This window comes from Phacochoerus africanus, chromosome 12 (assembly GCF_016906955.1).
Source record: "Phacochoerus africanus isolate WHEZ1 chromosome 12, ROS_Pafr_v1, whole genome shotgun sequence".
Taxonomy (NCBI): domain Eukaryota; kingdom Metazoa; phylum Chordata; class Mammalia; order Artiodactyla; family Suidae; genus Phacochoerus; species Phacochoerus africanus.
The window spans coordinates 38,468,086-38,486,613 of NC_062555.1; the positions used below are offsets into that span (position 1 = coordinate 38,468,086).

The following is an 18,528-nucleotide window of genomic DNA, read 5'->3' on the forward strand; positions in this document are numbered from 1 at the left end:
GGGGAGACCAATGGATACACCGGCAATAGTCTGAGGGTTGGAAGAGATGAAAAAGAAGTACATCCAGAGAAAGGCACAGGCCTAGGCTGGAGAAAGAGCTTTCAAGCCCAAGGCGGCAGTTATAGGCTGGCAGATTGATGAGGAGGCCAAGGTAGAGATGATGGAGCGCTGGGGAGCACCCATGTTTTAGAGACAGCCAAATGGGAGGGGGCGGCCAAGGCCTGGGATCTCCCCCTGCCCCAGGAACCTGAATATTCAGAGGATTAAACTGACTTGTGCCTTGGGGTCAGTCCCTTACCTCAGGTGGTTCAGGCTGCTCAGGGCAAGTGAGGCAAAGCCGCACCCTCCACAGCAATGTGGAGAAAAGCCGCAGGGAGCCTCACCCCACAGGACTTCCCTGTAGCACTGAGTCTTCAGCTTCAGGGCCCAGCCCTGGCTCTGAGAGCTGATTCCTACGCTGGCCTCTTGATGACAGAGTGCCCAGGGCAAAATCCTCAGACCTCTTCACACTCACCCTCCCCCTGCAAAATGATTTCACCAGCCTTTAAATACCATTATATGCCAACAGCTCCCCAAATTAGATCTCCAGCTCAATCCTGTCTCCAGATTTCAGACTTCCATGGACAACCGCCTACTGGACAGATTTTCATCCCTCAAGCCTGCTCCTCCCACTCTTTCCTTGCTCAGGCCAAAAACTTTGAAGTCATCTCTGTTCTTCTCACACCCCACACCCAGCTGTCAGCCAGTTCTCTAGGTATTATCTGCAAAGTGTATCTAGAATGCAACCACTTCTCAGCATCCCAGGTTTGAACCACTGTCACCTCACTCTTGGATTGTAGCAGTGGTCCTCTGACTGGCCTTCCAGCCTCTCTCCTTGTTCTGACTCAGTCCCATAGTCTAGTCTCAATATAGCAGCTGGGGTGATCCTTTCCAAAAACGAGCCAGATCTTATCATTCAGTCCTCTGCCCTAAGCCTTCCAATCACCTCCAGGGCCCTGCTACTCTCTCCTTTATTCATCCTATGGCCTGATGGTTTTGCTGCTCCTTCAAGGGGCATGGCACGTTCCACCACTGAGCCTTTGCCACAGCTGTTCCCTCTCCCTGGGATGTTCTTCTATCAGATATTGCATGTTTTTCCTCCTGTGCCTATACTATGTACCTCAATAAGAATATAAAATAGTATTTAAAAAATAAATGAAAAGGTGATAAACTTAAGATATTGGTTATAAACTCATTTAAAATGTTTTAATGCTTTCCTGAGGCAAAGGGTAAGCACTTTCCCTGCCCAGGTGAGTGCTGTGGGGATACACACTGCCCCCTCGTGGCCACCATAGGAAATGGTCTCATCTTCTGGCAGTATTCTCTGCATTGATTCTCTAACTTTCCTTCCACTGGTCCTGACCTGCTGGGCCTTGCACCCCAGGACTCCTGGATGAGCTGTGTGAGATGCCACTGCTCTGCATGTGGAGTGGAGAGGACACAGGTTTTGAAGTCATACCTAGTAGGAATTTCACATCCTCAGTTCACTGAATTATCTTGGTCAAATGATCTACCTTCTCCAACCTTCAGTTTCTGCATTGGTAAAATGGGGACAATAAGGATATGTATTTTATGGGGCTTGTAAAAGGGATAAGTGCAGTGCTTGCGTATAAAAAATTCTCAAAAGCTGGTATCTACTACTAGAAGTGATTCTTGGAAAAGTGGGTAGATGAAGACTTCTGACTCCCTCACCCATGTGACAGGCTTCAGGTAGGCTGGGGTGGTGGTGGAATGGCAGGGGCGGGGGGTAACTGAAGGCTAGAGTGCTAGAGTGGCTTCACCACTGCTCTGTTCCTTCCCCCCCTATGCCCTGACAGTCCTGGGACAGGCTCCAGAGGCTTGACCATGCTGAGATGGGCCATGACACTCAGAGACCCTTCCCACCTCTCAGACCCCACCTACCTACTACCCTCCCAAATGCTTAGGCAGGAACTGTTACCCACCTGACAGGTGGGCAATGCCCAGACCCTGGAAGCAAACTGCACAGGGTGACAGTAAGCTGAGGCAGCCAATTGGGTATCCTGGCAGTTTAAGCAGGGTTCTCTGCAGCCAGGTCTCCCAGGAGGCTGTGCACATGAACCCTGGGGCTGAGGGCTGCCTGAGCCACTGGGAAGGACTCTGAGGGGATTCTGTGGAGAGCTCCCTTCTCCTGAGGACTAACCCCACCCTGCCCAGCCTAGGGCAGTTCCAGGTTGGGAAACCCAAAGCCTGGATCCCAGCCCTGGTACATACCCTTTGGAGGCTTGTCCCTTCAGGGTGGGCCTTTCCTGACTGGGGGTGGCCTGGCTTAGAGAATGCCCTGGGGATCTGTGAGTTCTGAAAGGCCACAGGAGATGGTGGGGAACATTCACGTTGAGGCCCCATGGGGAGTTTGGGAGAGAGAACTTTCCTGATGGTGTAGCAGGGTGTGTGACAGGACTCATGTGAAGGGAAGGAGCTCTGGGCCGACCCTCCCCCACCAATTCTGGCAGGTCTCCCTTAGAGTACAAGGGCTCCAGGCTTTCAGGCATGAAGCATCATGTGGAAAGGACTCCCCCAGACCTAAACCTCTGGACCCACTCTCTCAGGGGAGACCTTGCGCCTCCCCTCTCCTGGCCGGTTCCCCGCCTCACCAGGCTCTCTCCTGGATGGGATCCAGAGGGCTTCACACAGACCCTGCAGTCAGGAGGGCTGCTTTCATCTCTATCCTGCACACCAGCTCCCACTGCATGTCAGGCTGGCTGCACTGTTGAGAAGAGCCAGCCCTGCCAGAGAGAATTCCAGAGTTAAGAACTTGGTCTCTGGAAAGTTCTGGCCTCATCAAGAAACTCTTGCTGAAGGAGACTGTGGGGCTGGAGGAGTAGGAAGAGAGTACCTGATTCTCGTATGGGGTCCTGATACCCACAGGCTCCCTCCACATAAAGGGTGGAGGTGTTTTTCCCTTCGGCCTACAGTGAATATAATTTACTTACTTGGTTGTGTAAAATTCTGGCCACTGTTTGGTGAGAATCCCCCAAACCTGTGGGAAACCACTTTCCATTGCTGAGGGGCTCTGAGGTCCCTTTGGGATCCGGGGTAGGGGGGTGGGGGGCAACTCCCTGCTGGACCAGGGAAGCCTACCCTACCTGCTGGATCTGCTGAACCCCTTCTGTCTTCGCATCACCATCTCACAACTTTCTGCTCACCTGAATCACCCTAGCAGCTCCTGGCTGGGTTTCTTGCCTCAAAGTTAGCCCTCTGGGAAGGCTAATCCCTTTACACATTCTGCCTGAGTGACTACTCTAGAAAGGGGTGGGCAAACTAAGGTCACGGCCAAATCTAGACTGCTGCCGATTTTTATACAACCTACAAGCTAATGCTTTTTTCATTTTTAAATAGATGGAAAAAAATAAAAAGAACATCGTTGCGTTCACACTTCAATGGCAGTGTTGGGGAGCTGCAACACAAACCCTAAGGCTCACAAAGAGCCCTTTACAGATAACCTTTGCCATAGATGGTAAAGCCAGCTGTGCTCTCCACCCAAGGTCCTTCAGGAGATCCCTGTGGCTCTCCACAAACTGACCCATCTACCTCTCCAGCTTCACCACCTAACCCTCCAATTGCCTGTCCACTCTGGACAACTACCCCTTCCTCAATGCTACCACAAACCACAGCCTGGGGTGTCTCAGGACTTTGACCTTAACTTGGCAAACCTCTCTCCTCCAAATGGCAGTCTACCATCTCAAGACTCAGCTCAAATGCCTCCTTATGTTTTCCTACCCCATCCAGGTGTCCTGTCTCCAAACATGAGAGCAAACCTACTCCTAGCAGCCCACAAAAACTCCTTGTTTGGATCTTCAGCTTTTAATAAACACACAAATAACCTATTTGTGCGAGACCAAACAATTTCATTGTATTTGTTCAGGTATGTGTCCCCCACAGGATTACTAACCATGAAAGAGAGGCCACGTCAGCTTGCCACAGCCCTAGCACAGGCTGGTGTGGGGAACACGCAGGCGTTCATCAGAAGTGGCTGACTTAGCATTCTAACGTTTTACTTGACTGGTATTATGGATAAAGATGCTTACATATTTTCCAGATACTATAAGCTTTCAGCACCTATGACAGACCATGCATCTCCATGTATGTTATCTCATTTAATCCTCTGGTAAGGTTGGTCCTATCTCCACTCCACCAGGCAGCAGGTTACGTGGCAGAGCTGGAATCTGAAATCAGGGCTCCTGCCACCTGTGGATTCTGAGATGCTCACAATGTACAGTTCACCCACTGACCCCACTGCCTGAAAGACGGAACATATGCTCATGAGATTCCTGTCGGGTGTGGGGCCACTGGTCCCCTGCTAAACCACCTGAGACAGAGGTGGTTTTGTAGTTCTGTCTCTTCCTTCCAGTCACCCGTTCCTGCTGCTGTACCTCATATCTTTCAAGGCATCTGGGTCAGGGCCAGAGGGCAGCCCTGGTCTTCCTAGAGAAATCAAGTGCCAGTTTTGTCACATCACTTCTCAATTCCCTTTCTGTTGCTCTGGGGCTTGTGGCTTGTTCTGGAGCAGAAGGAAGTTGTTGGAAGTCTGGCCTGCATCCTGGAGAGGCACCGGTGCAAAGAGGAACAAACTAATGAAACTGCCAGTATACCTGCCTTACAGGAGCCTGAAGAATGCCTCCAGTGGGCTGCTGGCATAAGCCCTGGACTGTCCACATAGGTTTTGGGTATTCAGACAGATGTCCAGAGCTCAGAGACAGGGGAAGCCAATATAGAAATGCAGGCCTTGGAGAAAGCAACACAGGAAAGGTAAGAGACCCTGAGACTCTTCTTCAACCCGGGGAAGGGGTCAGGACTGCCCTGGGCAGTACAGAGGTCACAATGTGAACCCGGCTGAAAGAGGAACTGGCTCTACGCCCTCTACCTTCACGGTGGGGAGCTATCATGCCTGTCACCAGACAGGTGCAGAGATATATGAGAAGCCCCCGCTGGACTCCAGGAGGCAGAACCCCGTAAAGCCCTCTTGACCCCTCTCCTTGGTCTGGAACCGATGGTGCTGGGACCACTGAACAAGTTCAGCTAGGGAACCCTGTAAGAGCTTTTGTCAAAAGACTCAGATAAGATCCCTAGGTTTAACACGACATGCGTGATTCCAGATGTAGTGTTACCAGTTCATTGGTGTTTTGGTCGAGAAGTTCGCCTTTGTCTCTCCAAGGATTGTGATCGCTTTGGATTAAGAAAGCAAGGTGTAGAGTTCCCATGATGGCTCAGCAGTTAACAAACCTGACTAGTACCCATGAGGACGAGGGTTTGATCCCTGGCATTCAGTGGGTTAAGGAAACGGCGCTGCTGTGAGCTATGGTGTACATCGTAGCCTTGGCTCGGATTCTGTGTTGTTGTGGCTGTGGTGTAGGCCGGCATCTTTAGCTCTGATTGGACCCCTACACTGGGAACATCCATATGCCATGGGTACGGCCCTAAAAAGACAAAAAAAAAAAAAAGGAAAAGAAAAAGAAATCTTGGTATATTTGAAAGTGGAAGCATTTTCAGGAGGAGGATGGATAACTGGGACAACTGAGACCACAACAAAGGGATGTTTTCAAGCTAGAATTCTGGCTTTTCTAAATCAAAGTCAATGCTCCCCCAACCCTCAGAGCAACCATGGTGGTGGTGTGAGGAGCCTCTGCAAATACAACCGCATCATTAGTGACCATCGGAGATCTGGCCATTCTGAGACACTTTATAAAGATGGCAGGGAAGACAGGGGGGTTTCTGATATACTCATGCTTTGGATGTATCAGAACAAGACAGTGTGTGAGCTGTGAGTCCACCAGACAGCTGGGAACAAGAGCGATGTATCTGCTAGCAAACGGGTCTCCACCACACCTAATCATTCCTTTTGCTAAGTGCATCTTGATCCTCTCAGTCCTGGACATCAAAGTAGTCAATTATTGGCTCCTTGGCTATCTTCTGTAAATTACTGCTCCCAGGATTCCTGGAAAGCAAACACAGAATGATCAATCTTTTCTTGTTTATAGGAAACAGATTCAAGTCTTGGAAAGTTAAGGATCAGCAGATTTACCATGTGTGAAGCCTTGATAAGATACTGGAGTTCATGTGAGCTTGTAACTGTTGAAATTTTGTGAGGGGCACACGGGTTTTATATTAATATGTTATTATTTTCTTCTTAGGGCCATAGCTGTGGCATGTAGAAGTTCCCAGGCCAGGGCTGAATCAGAGCCACAGCTCACAGCAACACCGGATCCTTAACCCACTGAGCGAGGCCAGGGATCGAAACTGCATCCTCATGGATGCCAGTTGGGTTCATAATCTGCTCAGGCACAATGGGAACTCCAGGGGTTTATATTAATATATTATAATTATTATTATATTTTATACTATTATATATTAATACATTATATTAATACTACTCTCTCTAATCTAAAATTTCAACAATCAAGTCCTATTTAAAAAAAAAATAGGGAGTTCCCATCATGGCGCAACAGAAATGAATCCAACTAGGAATCATGAGATTGTGGGTTCGATCCCTGGCCTCGCTCAGTGGGTTAAGGACCCAGTGTTGCCGTGAGCTGTGGTGTAGGTTGCAGACACAGCTTGGATCCTACATTGCTGTGGCTGTGGTGTAGGTCGGTGGTTACAGCTCCGATTAGGCCCCTAGCCCGGGAACCTCCATATGCTGCAGGTGTGGCCCTCAGAAAGACAAAAGCCAAAAAAAAAAAAAAAAAAGATCAAGCAAAAGGAAAAAGAGATAGCATGGCATAAACAGGCCAATGACTAGGTCCAGGAGGTACTGGATACAGCTATGGAGTAACATGTGAAACAGCCTGTGCTGACTGGAATCCAGGCCCTCTGCTTCGCAGGAGTGGAGAAGGGTGTGTCCTGGGGAGTTAAGTGCCCCTGGGCACTCCTGGCTGAGGCCATGTCCCACAGGCAATACCTACTGTCCAGGGGGACACTGACTGCTAGGACCCACCTGGTGACCCTGTAAACTTTCCTACCCATCCTCCCAGAGGTTCTGTGTAGGCAGTGCTGCCAGGGCTTCTGTGTGGGAGGCCAGAACAGGAGGAGACTCCTCTGCTTACGTCTAAGAAAACACACATCTGGCTTACTGCTTGCCAACATGGTTTTCTTTTCTCTTTAAATCATGAATATAGGTTCTTATAAAAATGATTCAAACCATATATAAGCAGACAGAGCAAAACTTGAGTTTTGCCCCTTCCCTGTCAACTTCCTGCTAGAATCCCACTGCCATCTCCAGATGACCACGTGACGTTCCCAAATCACCTGGGGTGAGAGACTGACTCCATTTCCCAGTGTTGCCATCTACACCGTGGAAATCATGGCCAGTGACTGCTCTCCTTGGAGGGGAAGTGGGCATTACAAACATCAAACCTGGGATCCCTCCGGCATGAACAAACATATCCAATGTTCCAGTCAAACCATATATAGCTGAACACAGCACCCCAAAGCCAGGCTGAGGAGGCTGCCAATGGCTGGTGCAGCCCAGGACAGTTCAGCCCTTGGCAGCTTCTTTGAACAGACAGGGCCCTTTGGAAGGGAACTGAAGAAACCTTACTTGTCTGTCTGATGTCTGTGATGAGGAATCGGTGGTGGAGGCCGTGACTGCATTTCCCTTTCAAGTACACTCGTCAGCGTGTTAGGAGGACAAATAGACTTCCCTCTGATAAAAGGCAGAACACAAAGCATTGAGAAATGAGAAGTGTTTGTGGAGAGAGGCAGACAGCAGGAGATCCAGTCTGTGGCTGTCACTGAGACGCTTCGGAACACTGCAAGGCACGGTCATCTTCACTTAACCCTCGACCCTTACCCCACTTCTGCTGGGCCTGCTACCTGCTTCCTCTCATTTCACACTTGAGTTTTCATTGTTAGGGGGTTCTTCCGAATCCCCCAGGTTCTGTCAGTGATCCCACGTCCTTCTGCTCTCTCCTGGTTCACACTATAGCCTTGTTTCCTCTAATGGCAAACACTGTTTACATGGGATGCCTTGAGTCATCGTTCTTTCTGTCTCCATCATGCTAGAGGGCACAAGCAAAAAGGGGATGGATGTGACGGGCAGGCACCCACCCCAAGCCCTCAGAGTCTGACGTGAACTTGAGATTGTATCCTTTATGTGCGTCTGCCCTGAGGACTGAGGCATGGGCTTGACTTTCTGCTTCAGACCTTGAGATCAGTACAGAATGGCTGTCCCAGAGGCAGATTTTCCACTTATTCTTCCAAGGAAGTAAGGAGAGCAAATATTCACTGGCCCTACTTCCCAGTTCCCGTTTGCCCTACTGCCCAGTTCCTCCTGTGATGGCGAGATCAACCTACCTGACTGCAGTGACCACGACGTTACGCTTTGGTTCACTGTCATAGCTCACGCTCTCCAGGCCGTACACTTGGGCCAGATCATGGATGATCCGGCGGTGGTCTCGGTTCATGGGAGGGAAGCAGTGGCTTTTCTTACTGTTCTTCCCCTGTATAGAAGGAAAAGACGACTGACTGATAAATCATCTGGAAAACAGAAAATGCCCACAGAGGTCCTTCCCACCATCCCAGAACAGGCTGGGGCAATAAACAGGCAGCTGACTCCTAGAGCCCCACAGTGCACAGCTTTTCACGACGGCTGAGCAAGCCGGGGGTGTGAGAGGATGAGGGCTGACAAGCTTCCTTCATCTACTCTGAGCCATATGGCAGCAGCTGGCCAAAGTTTACAGGGACAGAGGGTAACTAAACAGAGATTTACATGGACAGTGTAATGGTTTCTCCTGAGGGGGCCCATAACTGGGGAGCGAGTGATGTTCCCAAGAAATGTCATTTCTTTTTAGTTAAGAAGTGATTAAATAAATTGAAAACTCATAAAACAAGAAAATCTCACTTCTATAAAAAAGTATGTTCTATATTAAAAATGAGTATACAGATACAGACACATAAGCAGAGACATTCACTTGCTCAGGTTTTCTAATTAAGAAGGGAACAAGGATTTTGTCTTTTTTGTGTTAGTATCCCACTGGGAAGTGAGAAGAGAAATGAGAAAGGGAAGGGGTGAGGAGATGGTGGGCAGGAATCCCATTGTCATTACAAGTGGAGCTAAAGCAGCATCTTGTCCTCACCCACAAGCCTCCTGCATGAAGAAGGAGGCGCCGCAGGGCTGGCTGCTTAAAGCTACCTCCTCGCCATCCCTGGCTGCCTCCAGGACAAGTTTCACTCTCTTGAAGAAGTCTAGTCTTCAGCTCTACTCATCAATTTTTTAATCTTTGCCCAAGGGTTTCTTTCCAGCCTTTGGCGTAATGAGAGCCAGTGTGTCTGATTATACAACAGCCCTTCAGAGGAGGTAGCATGTCTTCCTAAGGATCCCTATTAAATTCCTTGTCCAGAGTTCCTTCACCCATCCTTAGGCACTGAGCTAGGATTTTAATTTACATTTCATATTATTGCAGATGTCTTTTCTGAAATAGGACAGGGTTTCCATGGATGTTATGATTGCTGGGCTTCTGGGAAAGATAAGGAACCTCAAGGAAGTTGTGACTTTTCCTGTAACCACTTTACATGGACAGTGTTTTCTGGGACTTGATTTTTTTTAATCAAGCTGGCCTTAGAGACATGAACAGTTGGATGTTTTGATTTCAACCTTATTCACGGCCTCCACAAGGGCTTCCATTTCCTTCTCAATGTCACTGACAAATTTTAAGTCCTTCCTGAAATGAGAAATCACCACAGTTAATTTTACCTGTTTCTGCTCTTCCACCCACCCTCTGCCTATAAAATGCAGACAATGGACAATGTGGGCAGAAAAACTGCAGAGGTCAGGACTGTCAGACAACAGAAGGTTGAGTTTGATGGAACAAAGGAAGAGAAAAATAAGAAAAAAAGTGGCTATTTCATCAGAAGATCAGGAGACATGAGGAAAATAAGACCTGTTATTACCGAAGGGAGCGGCCATGTAATTGAGACCTAGGTGGCCATAGATCCTTCTGTTCAGGCTAGTCCAGGCCTCAGGGGCACCAACTCCTACCACAGGGCCACACACACACATTTCCCAAGTTCAATTCTTTAGTGAGACAGTTTTGAGAGACCAAGAGAAGGATTTTTGTAAACATCATATAATCTCTCATAATAGATATAAACTTGCTCAAGCACAGGGGATTACATATTAGTTACTACGTATGAAAAGACCAAACACTCTGGTAAGCCACAATTAAGAAAGTGAGCAATGGAAGTTCCCTTGTGGTGCAGTGGGTTAAGGATCCACCATTGCCACAGCTGTGCATGCATGGGCATGGGTTGGATCCCTAGCCCAGGAACTTCCACATGCCATGAGTGTGGCAAAAAAAAAAAAAAAGAAAGGAAGAAAGGAAGAAAGAAAGAAAGGAAGAAACAAGTTACACACCTGGCATCTTCTTTCAAACTGTCACTGAATTTTGATGCGGAAGAACGTACATTGAAAGGATCAGAATCATCACTGATATGCAATGCCTCTGCTAATCGCCTGAAAGTGAGAAAGAAGTATAAATAAAAAGGAAAGGCGGGGGAAGGAAAACTATCTTATAGTACCAGAGTTCTCACCAGGTCCTAATTAATAATCTCATTTAAGTAAACCTGATTATGGAGAATAAGAACAACTGGCGACATATTGGGGACAAATACCCAAATCAATCAGTGTGATATATACCACATTAACAAACGGAAGACTAAAAACCATATGATCAATAGATGCAGAAAAAGCTTCTGACAAAATTCAATACCTATTTTTGATAAAAAATCTCCAGAAAGTGTGCATAGATGAAACATATAAAGGTCATATATGACAAACCCACAATTAACATCACCCTCAATGGTGAAAAGCTCAAAGATTTCCTGCTAATATCAGGAACAAAGACAAGGATGCCCACTCTCACCACTGTTGCCCTACATAGTTCTGGAAGTCCCAGCCACAGCAATCAGAGAAGAAAAGGAAATAAAAGGAATCCAAATTGGAAAAGAGGAAGTGAAGCTGTCACTGTTTGCAGATGACATGATACTATACACAGAAAATTCTATAGCCAAGACATAGAAACAACCTAAATGTCCATCAACAGAGGAGTGGATCAAGAAGATGTGGTACATATATATACAATGGAATATTACTCAGCCATTAAAAAGAATGAAATACCAGCATTTTTAGCAACATGGATGGACCAAGAAATTATCATGCTAAGTGAAGTCAGTCAGACAATGAGCCACCAACATCAAATCCTATCACTGACATGTGGCATCTGAAAAAAGGACACAGTGAACTTCTTTGGAGAACAGACACTAACTCACAGACATTGAAAAACTTATGGTTTCCAAAGGAGACAGTTTAGGGGGTGGGGGGATGTGCTGGGGGTGTGTGATGGAAATACTATAAAACTGGATTGTGATGATCATTGCACAACTATAAATGAAATAAATTCATTGAGTAATAAAAAAAATAAGTAATAACAAAAAAAGAAAATCTTAAAGATGCTATCAGAAAACTACTAGAGCATATTAATGAATTTGGTAAAATTGCAGGATATAAAATTAACACACAGAAACCTCTTGCATTCCCATACACTTAACAACAAAAGATCAGAAAGAGGAATTAAGGACACAATCCCATTTACCATTGCATCAAAGAGAACAAAATACCTATGAATAAACCTACCCAAAGAGGCAAAAGACCTGTACTCTGAAAACTACATGATACCGATTAAAAAACTTAAGATGACACAAACAGATGGAAAGATACACCATGCTCTTGGACTAGAAGAATCAACACTGTCAAAATGACTATCTTACGCAAGGCAAGATTTTGCTGAGTGTGCCTACTTTTATTTTTATTAAAGTATAGTTGATTTACAATTTTGTGCCAATTTCTGCTGAACAGAGGGCTGGATAAAGAAGATGTAGTATATGGAGTTCCCATTGTGGCTCAGTGGTTAATGAATCCGACTAGGAAACATGAGGTTGCAGGTTCAATCCCTAGCCTTGCTCAGTGGGTTAAGGATCTGGTGTTGCCATGAGCTGTGGTGTAGGTTGCAGACACGGCTCGGATCCCATGTTGCTGTGGCTCTGGTGTAGGCTGGCGGCTACAGCTCCGATTAGACCCCTAGCCTGGGAATCTCTATATGCCATGGGAGCAGCCCTAGAAAATGCAAAAAGCCAAAAAAAAAAAAAGATGTAGTATATATATATACAATGCAACATTACTCAACCATAAAAACAATAATGCCATCTGTAGCAACATGCATGGACCTAGAAATTATCATACTAAGTGAAATCAGAGAAAGACAAACACCAAAGGGATCACTAATATGTGGAATCTAATGAAAAGTGATAAAAAAAGAACTTACAAAAACAGACTCAATGATTCTGAAACCAAATTTATGGTTATCAAAGGGGAAAAGTGGTGGAGGGATAAATTAGGGGGTTGGGATTGACATATATATATATCATTATACATAAAGTGGATAGGTAACAAGGACCTACTGTATAGCACAGGGTAACCTACTCAATACTGTGTAATAACCCACATGGGGAAAGAATCTGAAAAGGCATGAGTATATGTATATGCATAACTGAATTACTTTGCTGTATACCTGAAACTAATACAACTTTGTAAGTCAACTATACTCTAATAAAATTTATAAAAAAGAACTGGGGACAAGATAGTGAATTGTCTTCATAGAAGAAAATAAACAGATCTAGATGTATATGTCTGAGCAAGATGTAGGCTGACACTGGTGACTTAGATTGTTTGGTGAAGAGAAGACTTGGGGAAGGGGAGCACTGGGGATGGTCAGGGGCGGATGACTTGCTCTGAGGTTTCACCTAAAGATCAGATACACAAAGAAGACAGACTAAAATTAAGATCATCTTACAGAAAGTATAGAAAATAATGAATTTTATTAACGTAAGCACTGCATTATTTTCAATAATTTCCTTTTAGATTTTTTCCACTTTTTTTTTGCTTTTTAGGGCCACACCTGAGGCATATGGCAGTTTCCAGGCTCGGGGTCAAATCGGAGCTATAGCTGCCAGCGTACATCACAGCCATAGCAATGCCAGGTCCGGGCCTCATCTGCAACCTACACCACAGCTCATGGCAATGCTGGATCCGTAACCCACTGAGTGAGGCCAGGGATCAAACCCGAAACCTCATGGTTCTTGCATTCGTTTCCACTGCACCACGACAGTAACTCCCTAAATTTCTTAATTTTTAAACAGAGATTTAACTTTCAAATTTGCAAAGAATTCCTAGGGGGGAGATCTTTTGATGTTTTGACTAGTTGGCCACTAATTCAAACATAAATACCAATAAAGTATGTCTGTGGGCTAAATTTGGCCTGCCAGTTTTTCTTTTTTTGCAGTGAAGCATGTTTACAACTTTAGATGGCATTTTCTTTTTCAAATTCCCATTTCTTTTTTTTTTTTTTTTGGTGCTAAGATCTGTAAGTATTTAAGCAAGACTCTTGGAGTCCCTACTGTGGCTCAGTGGGTTCATGATCCAGCTTATCTCTGCGGAGGTGCTGGTTCGATCCTCAGCCTGGTGCAGTGGGTTAGAATCTGGCATTACTGCAGCTGTGGTGGAGGGTGCAGCTCTGGCTCAGATTTGATCCCTGCCCTGGTAATTTCCATAGCCCTTATGGGTGACTGAAAAAGAAAAAAAAAAAATAAACAATCCTTACATAGTGAGGGCCATTATGCCATCATTAGAAGATTGAGGAGAAATTCAAAAGGCTTTCAAAAATATTTAGTTCTGGAATTCCCCACTGTGGCTCAGCAGGTTAAGAACCTGACATAGTCTCCATGAGGATGTGGGTTGGACCTGGCCTCGCTCAGTGGGTTAAGCATCTGTCATTGCTACAAGCTGCAGTGTTCTCAGATGCAGCTCCAAACTGACCCCTAGCCTGGGAACTTCCATATGCTGCAGGTGCAGCCATAAAAACAAAACAAAACAAAACAAAAACACCTAGTTCTAATCAATAACTGACATTTACTGAGCATCTACTATATGTTAGGCTTTTGCCCAGAGTTTTATGCATTAAAACTCTTGGTTTTGGAGTTCCTGTCGTGGCGCAGTGGTTAACGAATCCAACTAGGAACCATGAGGTTGTGGGCCTTGCCCAGTGGGTTAAGGATCCGGCATTGCCGTGAGCTGTGGTGTAGGCTGCAGACACGGCTCAGATCCTGCGTTGCTGTGGCTCTGGTGTAGGCCAGCAGCTACAGCTCTGATTAGACCCCTAGCTTGGGAACCTCCATATGCCGCAGAAGCGGCTCAAAAAAAGGCAAAAAGACAAAAACAAAAACGAAAAAACAAAAAAAAACACCTCTTGGTTTTTATGTATTAATCCTCATAATTCAAGAAAGTTGATACTATCATTGTCACCATTCCCATAGATATTTAAAGCTTAGAGAGATAATGTCCAAGGTCACATTGCTATCCGTGAAGCTAGCAATCAAATCCTGGTAATTTAACTCTAGAGCTTTGGCTGGTTCTAACTACTATGCAATACTGTCTCAACTACACAAGGGTGCATTTCCATATTTTGAAGGCCTTCTGTGTATTCACTATAGCATGTCCGAATACTCAGGACTCTCAATTCACATTTTGCAGTTGAGAAGAGTGAAACATTTCTTAAAGGTTAGGGTTTTGAATAGCAGTTATTACAAAGTTACCATAGGGTCAAACCAAGAGGAATCTGGGCAGTGCTATTAATTATTAGATTACCTTCAACACATTTATCCACCTAAAGAGGTATGTTAATTATTGTTCGAAGTCTAACTTCTAGGTTAAACAACACTGCTTAGTCTGCATTTGTTTCTGCTTAACTTTTTTTTCTCCTTTCTCTGCTGTCCCATGGCAAATGGAGTTCCCAGGCCAGGGATGACTCGAGCCTCTTATGACCTATGCTGCACGGACGGCAATACCAGATCCTTAATTCACTGGCTGGGCCAGAGATCAAACTTGGTCCCAGTGCTCCAGAGACGCCACCTATCCCACTGTACCACAGTGGGAACTCCTCTGTTTAACTTTTTATCTTCAAAAATTTTCAAAGAAAGACAAGTTACAAGTATATTACAATAAACTTCTATATACCTTTCACCTAAATTCTCCAGGTGTTACCCTTTTTACAGAGCTATACCTTTAATCTTTGGTGGAACCAGAAATTATACCACTCCTTGAATAAATGCTACTTAATTTGATAAAGAGTATACTCAAATAACTTTGAGCAAACATCATATACAGTGGTGAAATATTTAAAGCTTTCCCTATGAAATTGGGAAAAATCAAAAATAATATCACCACTTTCCACTCAACACTGTACTAGAGGCCCAGCCAATCCAATAAGGAAACAAAAAGAAAATAGCTAAAAACTGGAAAGAAATCAGAAGAGGACATGATTGTGTACAAGCAAAATCCAAAAGCTACAGAAAAACTATTAGAAATAAGTAATTTAGCAAGGTTGTGTATACAGAGCAACAAATGTCAACTATATCTCTATATGCCAGCAACAAGCAATTAGAGAAATTTTAAAAGTTATAAAAGAAAAAATACTATTTATTTATTATTTCTTTATCTTTTGGCCTTGACCGCAGTATGCAGAAGTTCCTGGGCCAGGGATCAAAGGGCCCAGCCACAGCAGTGCCCTGACCTACAGCAGAGACAACACTGTGACCCTTAACCCACTGAACCACAAGGGAACTCCAAAAGTATAATTTATAATTGCATCCAAAAAATCAAATAGCAAGAAACAAATCTACTGAAAGATGTACAAAATCTACATAAAGAAAACTATAAGAGTTTCCATTGTGGTGCAGGGGAAACGAATCCATCTAGGAACCATGAGGCTAAGGGTTCAATCCCTGGCCTTGCTCAGTGGGTTAAGGATCCGGCATTGCCATGAGCTGTGGTGTAGGTGGCAGACTCGGCTTATATCTGGCGTTGCTCTGTGGCTGTGGCTTAGGCTGGCAGTTGTAGCTCTGATTCGACCTCTAACCTGCGAACCTCCATACGCTGCAAGTGCAGCCCTTAAAAGCAAAAAAAAAAAAAAACTATAAAACATCAAGTGAAATCAAAGAAAACATGGATAAATGGAAGGATATGCTTTGCTCACAGATGAGAGGCCTCAATACTATAAAGATGTCAAATCTCCCAAACTAATCTATAAATTAAATACCAACTCAAAGTCCCAGCAGGTTTTCTGGGTAGAAATCAATAAGCTAATTCTAAAATTTATTTATTTATTTATTTATATATTTTTTGTCTTTTTGCCTTTTCTTGAACCGTTCCCGTGGCATATGGAGGTTCCCAGGCTAGGGGTCTAATTGGAGCCACAGGCTTACGCCAGAGCCACAGCAACTCGGGATCCGAGCCGCGTCTGCAACCTGTACCACAGCTCTCGGCAACGCCAGATCCTTAACCCACTGGGCAAGGCCAGGGATCGAACCCGCAACTTCATGGTTCCTAGTTGGATTCGTTAACCACTGTGCCACGATGGGAACTCCACTAATTCTAAAATTTAAATGGAAACTCTGGTGGCCCAGAATAGCCAAGACAATCTTGAAGGCGGACCAGTTATTAAGACTTTTGGGAGTTCCTGCCGTGGCTCAGCCGAAACGAATCTGACTAGTATCCATGAGGACACAGGTTCGATCCCTGGCCTCACTTAGTGGGTTAAGGATCTGGCATTGCCATGAGCTGTATGTAGGTCACAGATACAGCTTGGATCTGGTGTTGCTGTGGCGTATATGCCAGCAACAAGCAATTAGAGACCCCTAGCCTGGGAACCTCCATATGCTGGGGGTGAAGCGCTAAAAAGACAAAAAAAAAAAAAAAGACTCGTTTTGGAGTTCCTATTGCGGTGCAATTAGAAAAGAATCCGACTAGTATTCATGAAGATGGGGGTTTTGATCCCTGGCCTCACTCAGTGGGTTAAGGATCCTATGTTGCCTTGAGCTGTGGTATTGGTTGCAGATGAAACTTGTACCCCAAATTGCTGTGGCGTGGCTTAGGCTGGCAGCTGCAGCTTGACCCCTAGCCTGAACCTCCATGTGCCTTCCATATGCCTCAGGTACAGCCCAAAAAGCAAAAAAAAAGTAATTATTAATAGTTCAATGGAACAGAATGAGCTTAGAAATAAACCCAGACACAATATGAATAATTAAAAGAAAGGTGGCACTACAGACCACTGGGAAAAGGATTTCTCGACAAATCGTTATTGGTCAAATGAGTATTCAAGTGGGAAAAAAACGGAATCATGAACGCTCCCTATATCCCACTCAAAAAAAAAAAAAAAAAATTCAGTCCGGGTCAACTGTAGATCTAAAATGTGAAAGGTAAAATAAGGCTTACAGAGAGTTCCTGTCATGGCTCAGTGGAAACAAATCTGACTAGCATCTACGAGGACGCAGGTTTGATTCCTGGCCTTGCTCAGTGGGTTAAGAATCCATCATTGCCATGAGCTGTGGTGTAGGTAGCAGACACGGCTTGGATCCCACGTTGCTGTGGCTGTGGCACAGGCTGGCAGCTGTAGCTCTAATTCAACCCCTAGCCTGGGAAACTCCATATGCTGTGGGTGGGGGCTTAAAAAAGACAAAAGACCAAAAAGAAAAAGTAATGACTTGAATAGGCACTTCACAAAAAAGGATATTGAATGGTCAATAAACCTATGAAAAGGTGCTCAACCATATCAGTCATCAGGGAAATGTAAATTAAAGGCTCAACCACATCAAGCTTTACATCCCCAAAATAAATTAAAAGGCCAACAAGGAGTTCCTGTTGTGGCTCAGTGGAAATGAATTTGACTAGTATCCATGAGGATGCAGGTTCGATCTGTGGCCTCGATCAGTGGGTTAAGGATCCGGCACTGCCATAAGCTGTGATGTAGGTCACAGATGCGGTTCAGATCCTGTGTTGCTGTGGCACAGGCCAGCGGCTACAGCTCTGATTAGACCCCTAGCCTGGGAACCTCCATATGACATGGCAGCGGCCAGAGAAAGACAAAAAAAAAAAAAAAAAAGCCAACAATTCCAAGTGCTGCCGCAAACAGACAGAAATGGGAACCATGACCCTGTTGGTGGAAGTGTACTGGATACAACCATTTTGTTTTGTTTTGTTTTGTTTTTTGTCTTTTGCCATTTGTTGGGTCGCTCCCTCGGCATATGGAGGTTCCCAGGCTAGGGGTGTAATCGGAGCTGTTGACACCAGCCTACGCCAGAGCCACAGCAACGTGGGATCCGAGCCACGTCTGCGACCCACACCACAGTTCACAGCAATACCGGATCGTTAACCCACTGAGCAGGGATCGAACCCGCAACCTCATGGTTCCTAGTCGGGTTCGTTACCCACTGTGCCATGACGGGAACTCCTGGATACAACCATTTCGGACACTGGCAGAATCAATTAAAGCTGAAAATAAGCATAACCTACTAACCAGCAATTCTACTCCTGAGTTTATATCCAACAGAAATGTGTACATACATATATGTTAAAGCAAGTTTAAG

General features: G+C 45.2%; 1 protein-coding gene across 7 annotated transcripts in view; it reads right to left on the reverse strand.

The window, feature by feature from the left end:
* Positions 1–5,717: 5,717 nt before the first annotated feature.
* The window catches only part of NFX1 (nuclear transcription factor, X-box binding 1), a 74,437-nt gene continuing 61,626 nt past the window's right edge, over positions 5,718–18,528 (reverse strand). For 6 of the 7 annotated variants that reach the window (XM_047754661.1, XM_047754663.1, XM_047754662.1 and 3 more), the window contains exons 20-24: positions 10,409–10,507; positions 9,650–9,716; positions 8,350–8,495; positions 7,595–7,699; positions 5,718–5,992 (exon numbers count right to left, since the gene is read on the reverse strand). In XM_047754661.1, coding sequence (XP_047610617.1) covers positions 5,920–5,992; positions 7,595–7,699; positions 8,350–8,495; positions 9,650–9,716; positions 10,409–10,507 — 490 coding nt within the window. In that variant the 3' untranslated portion in view covers positions 5,718–5,919. The other variant, XM_047754660.1, reaches the window with a different exon arrangement.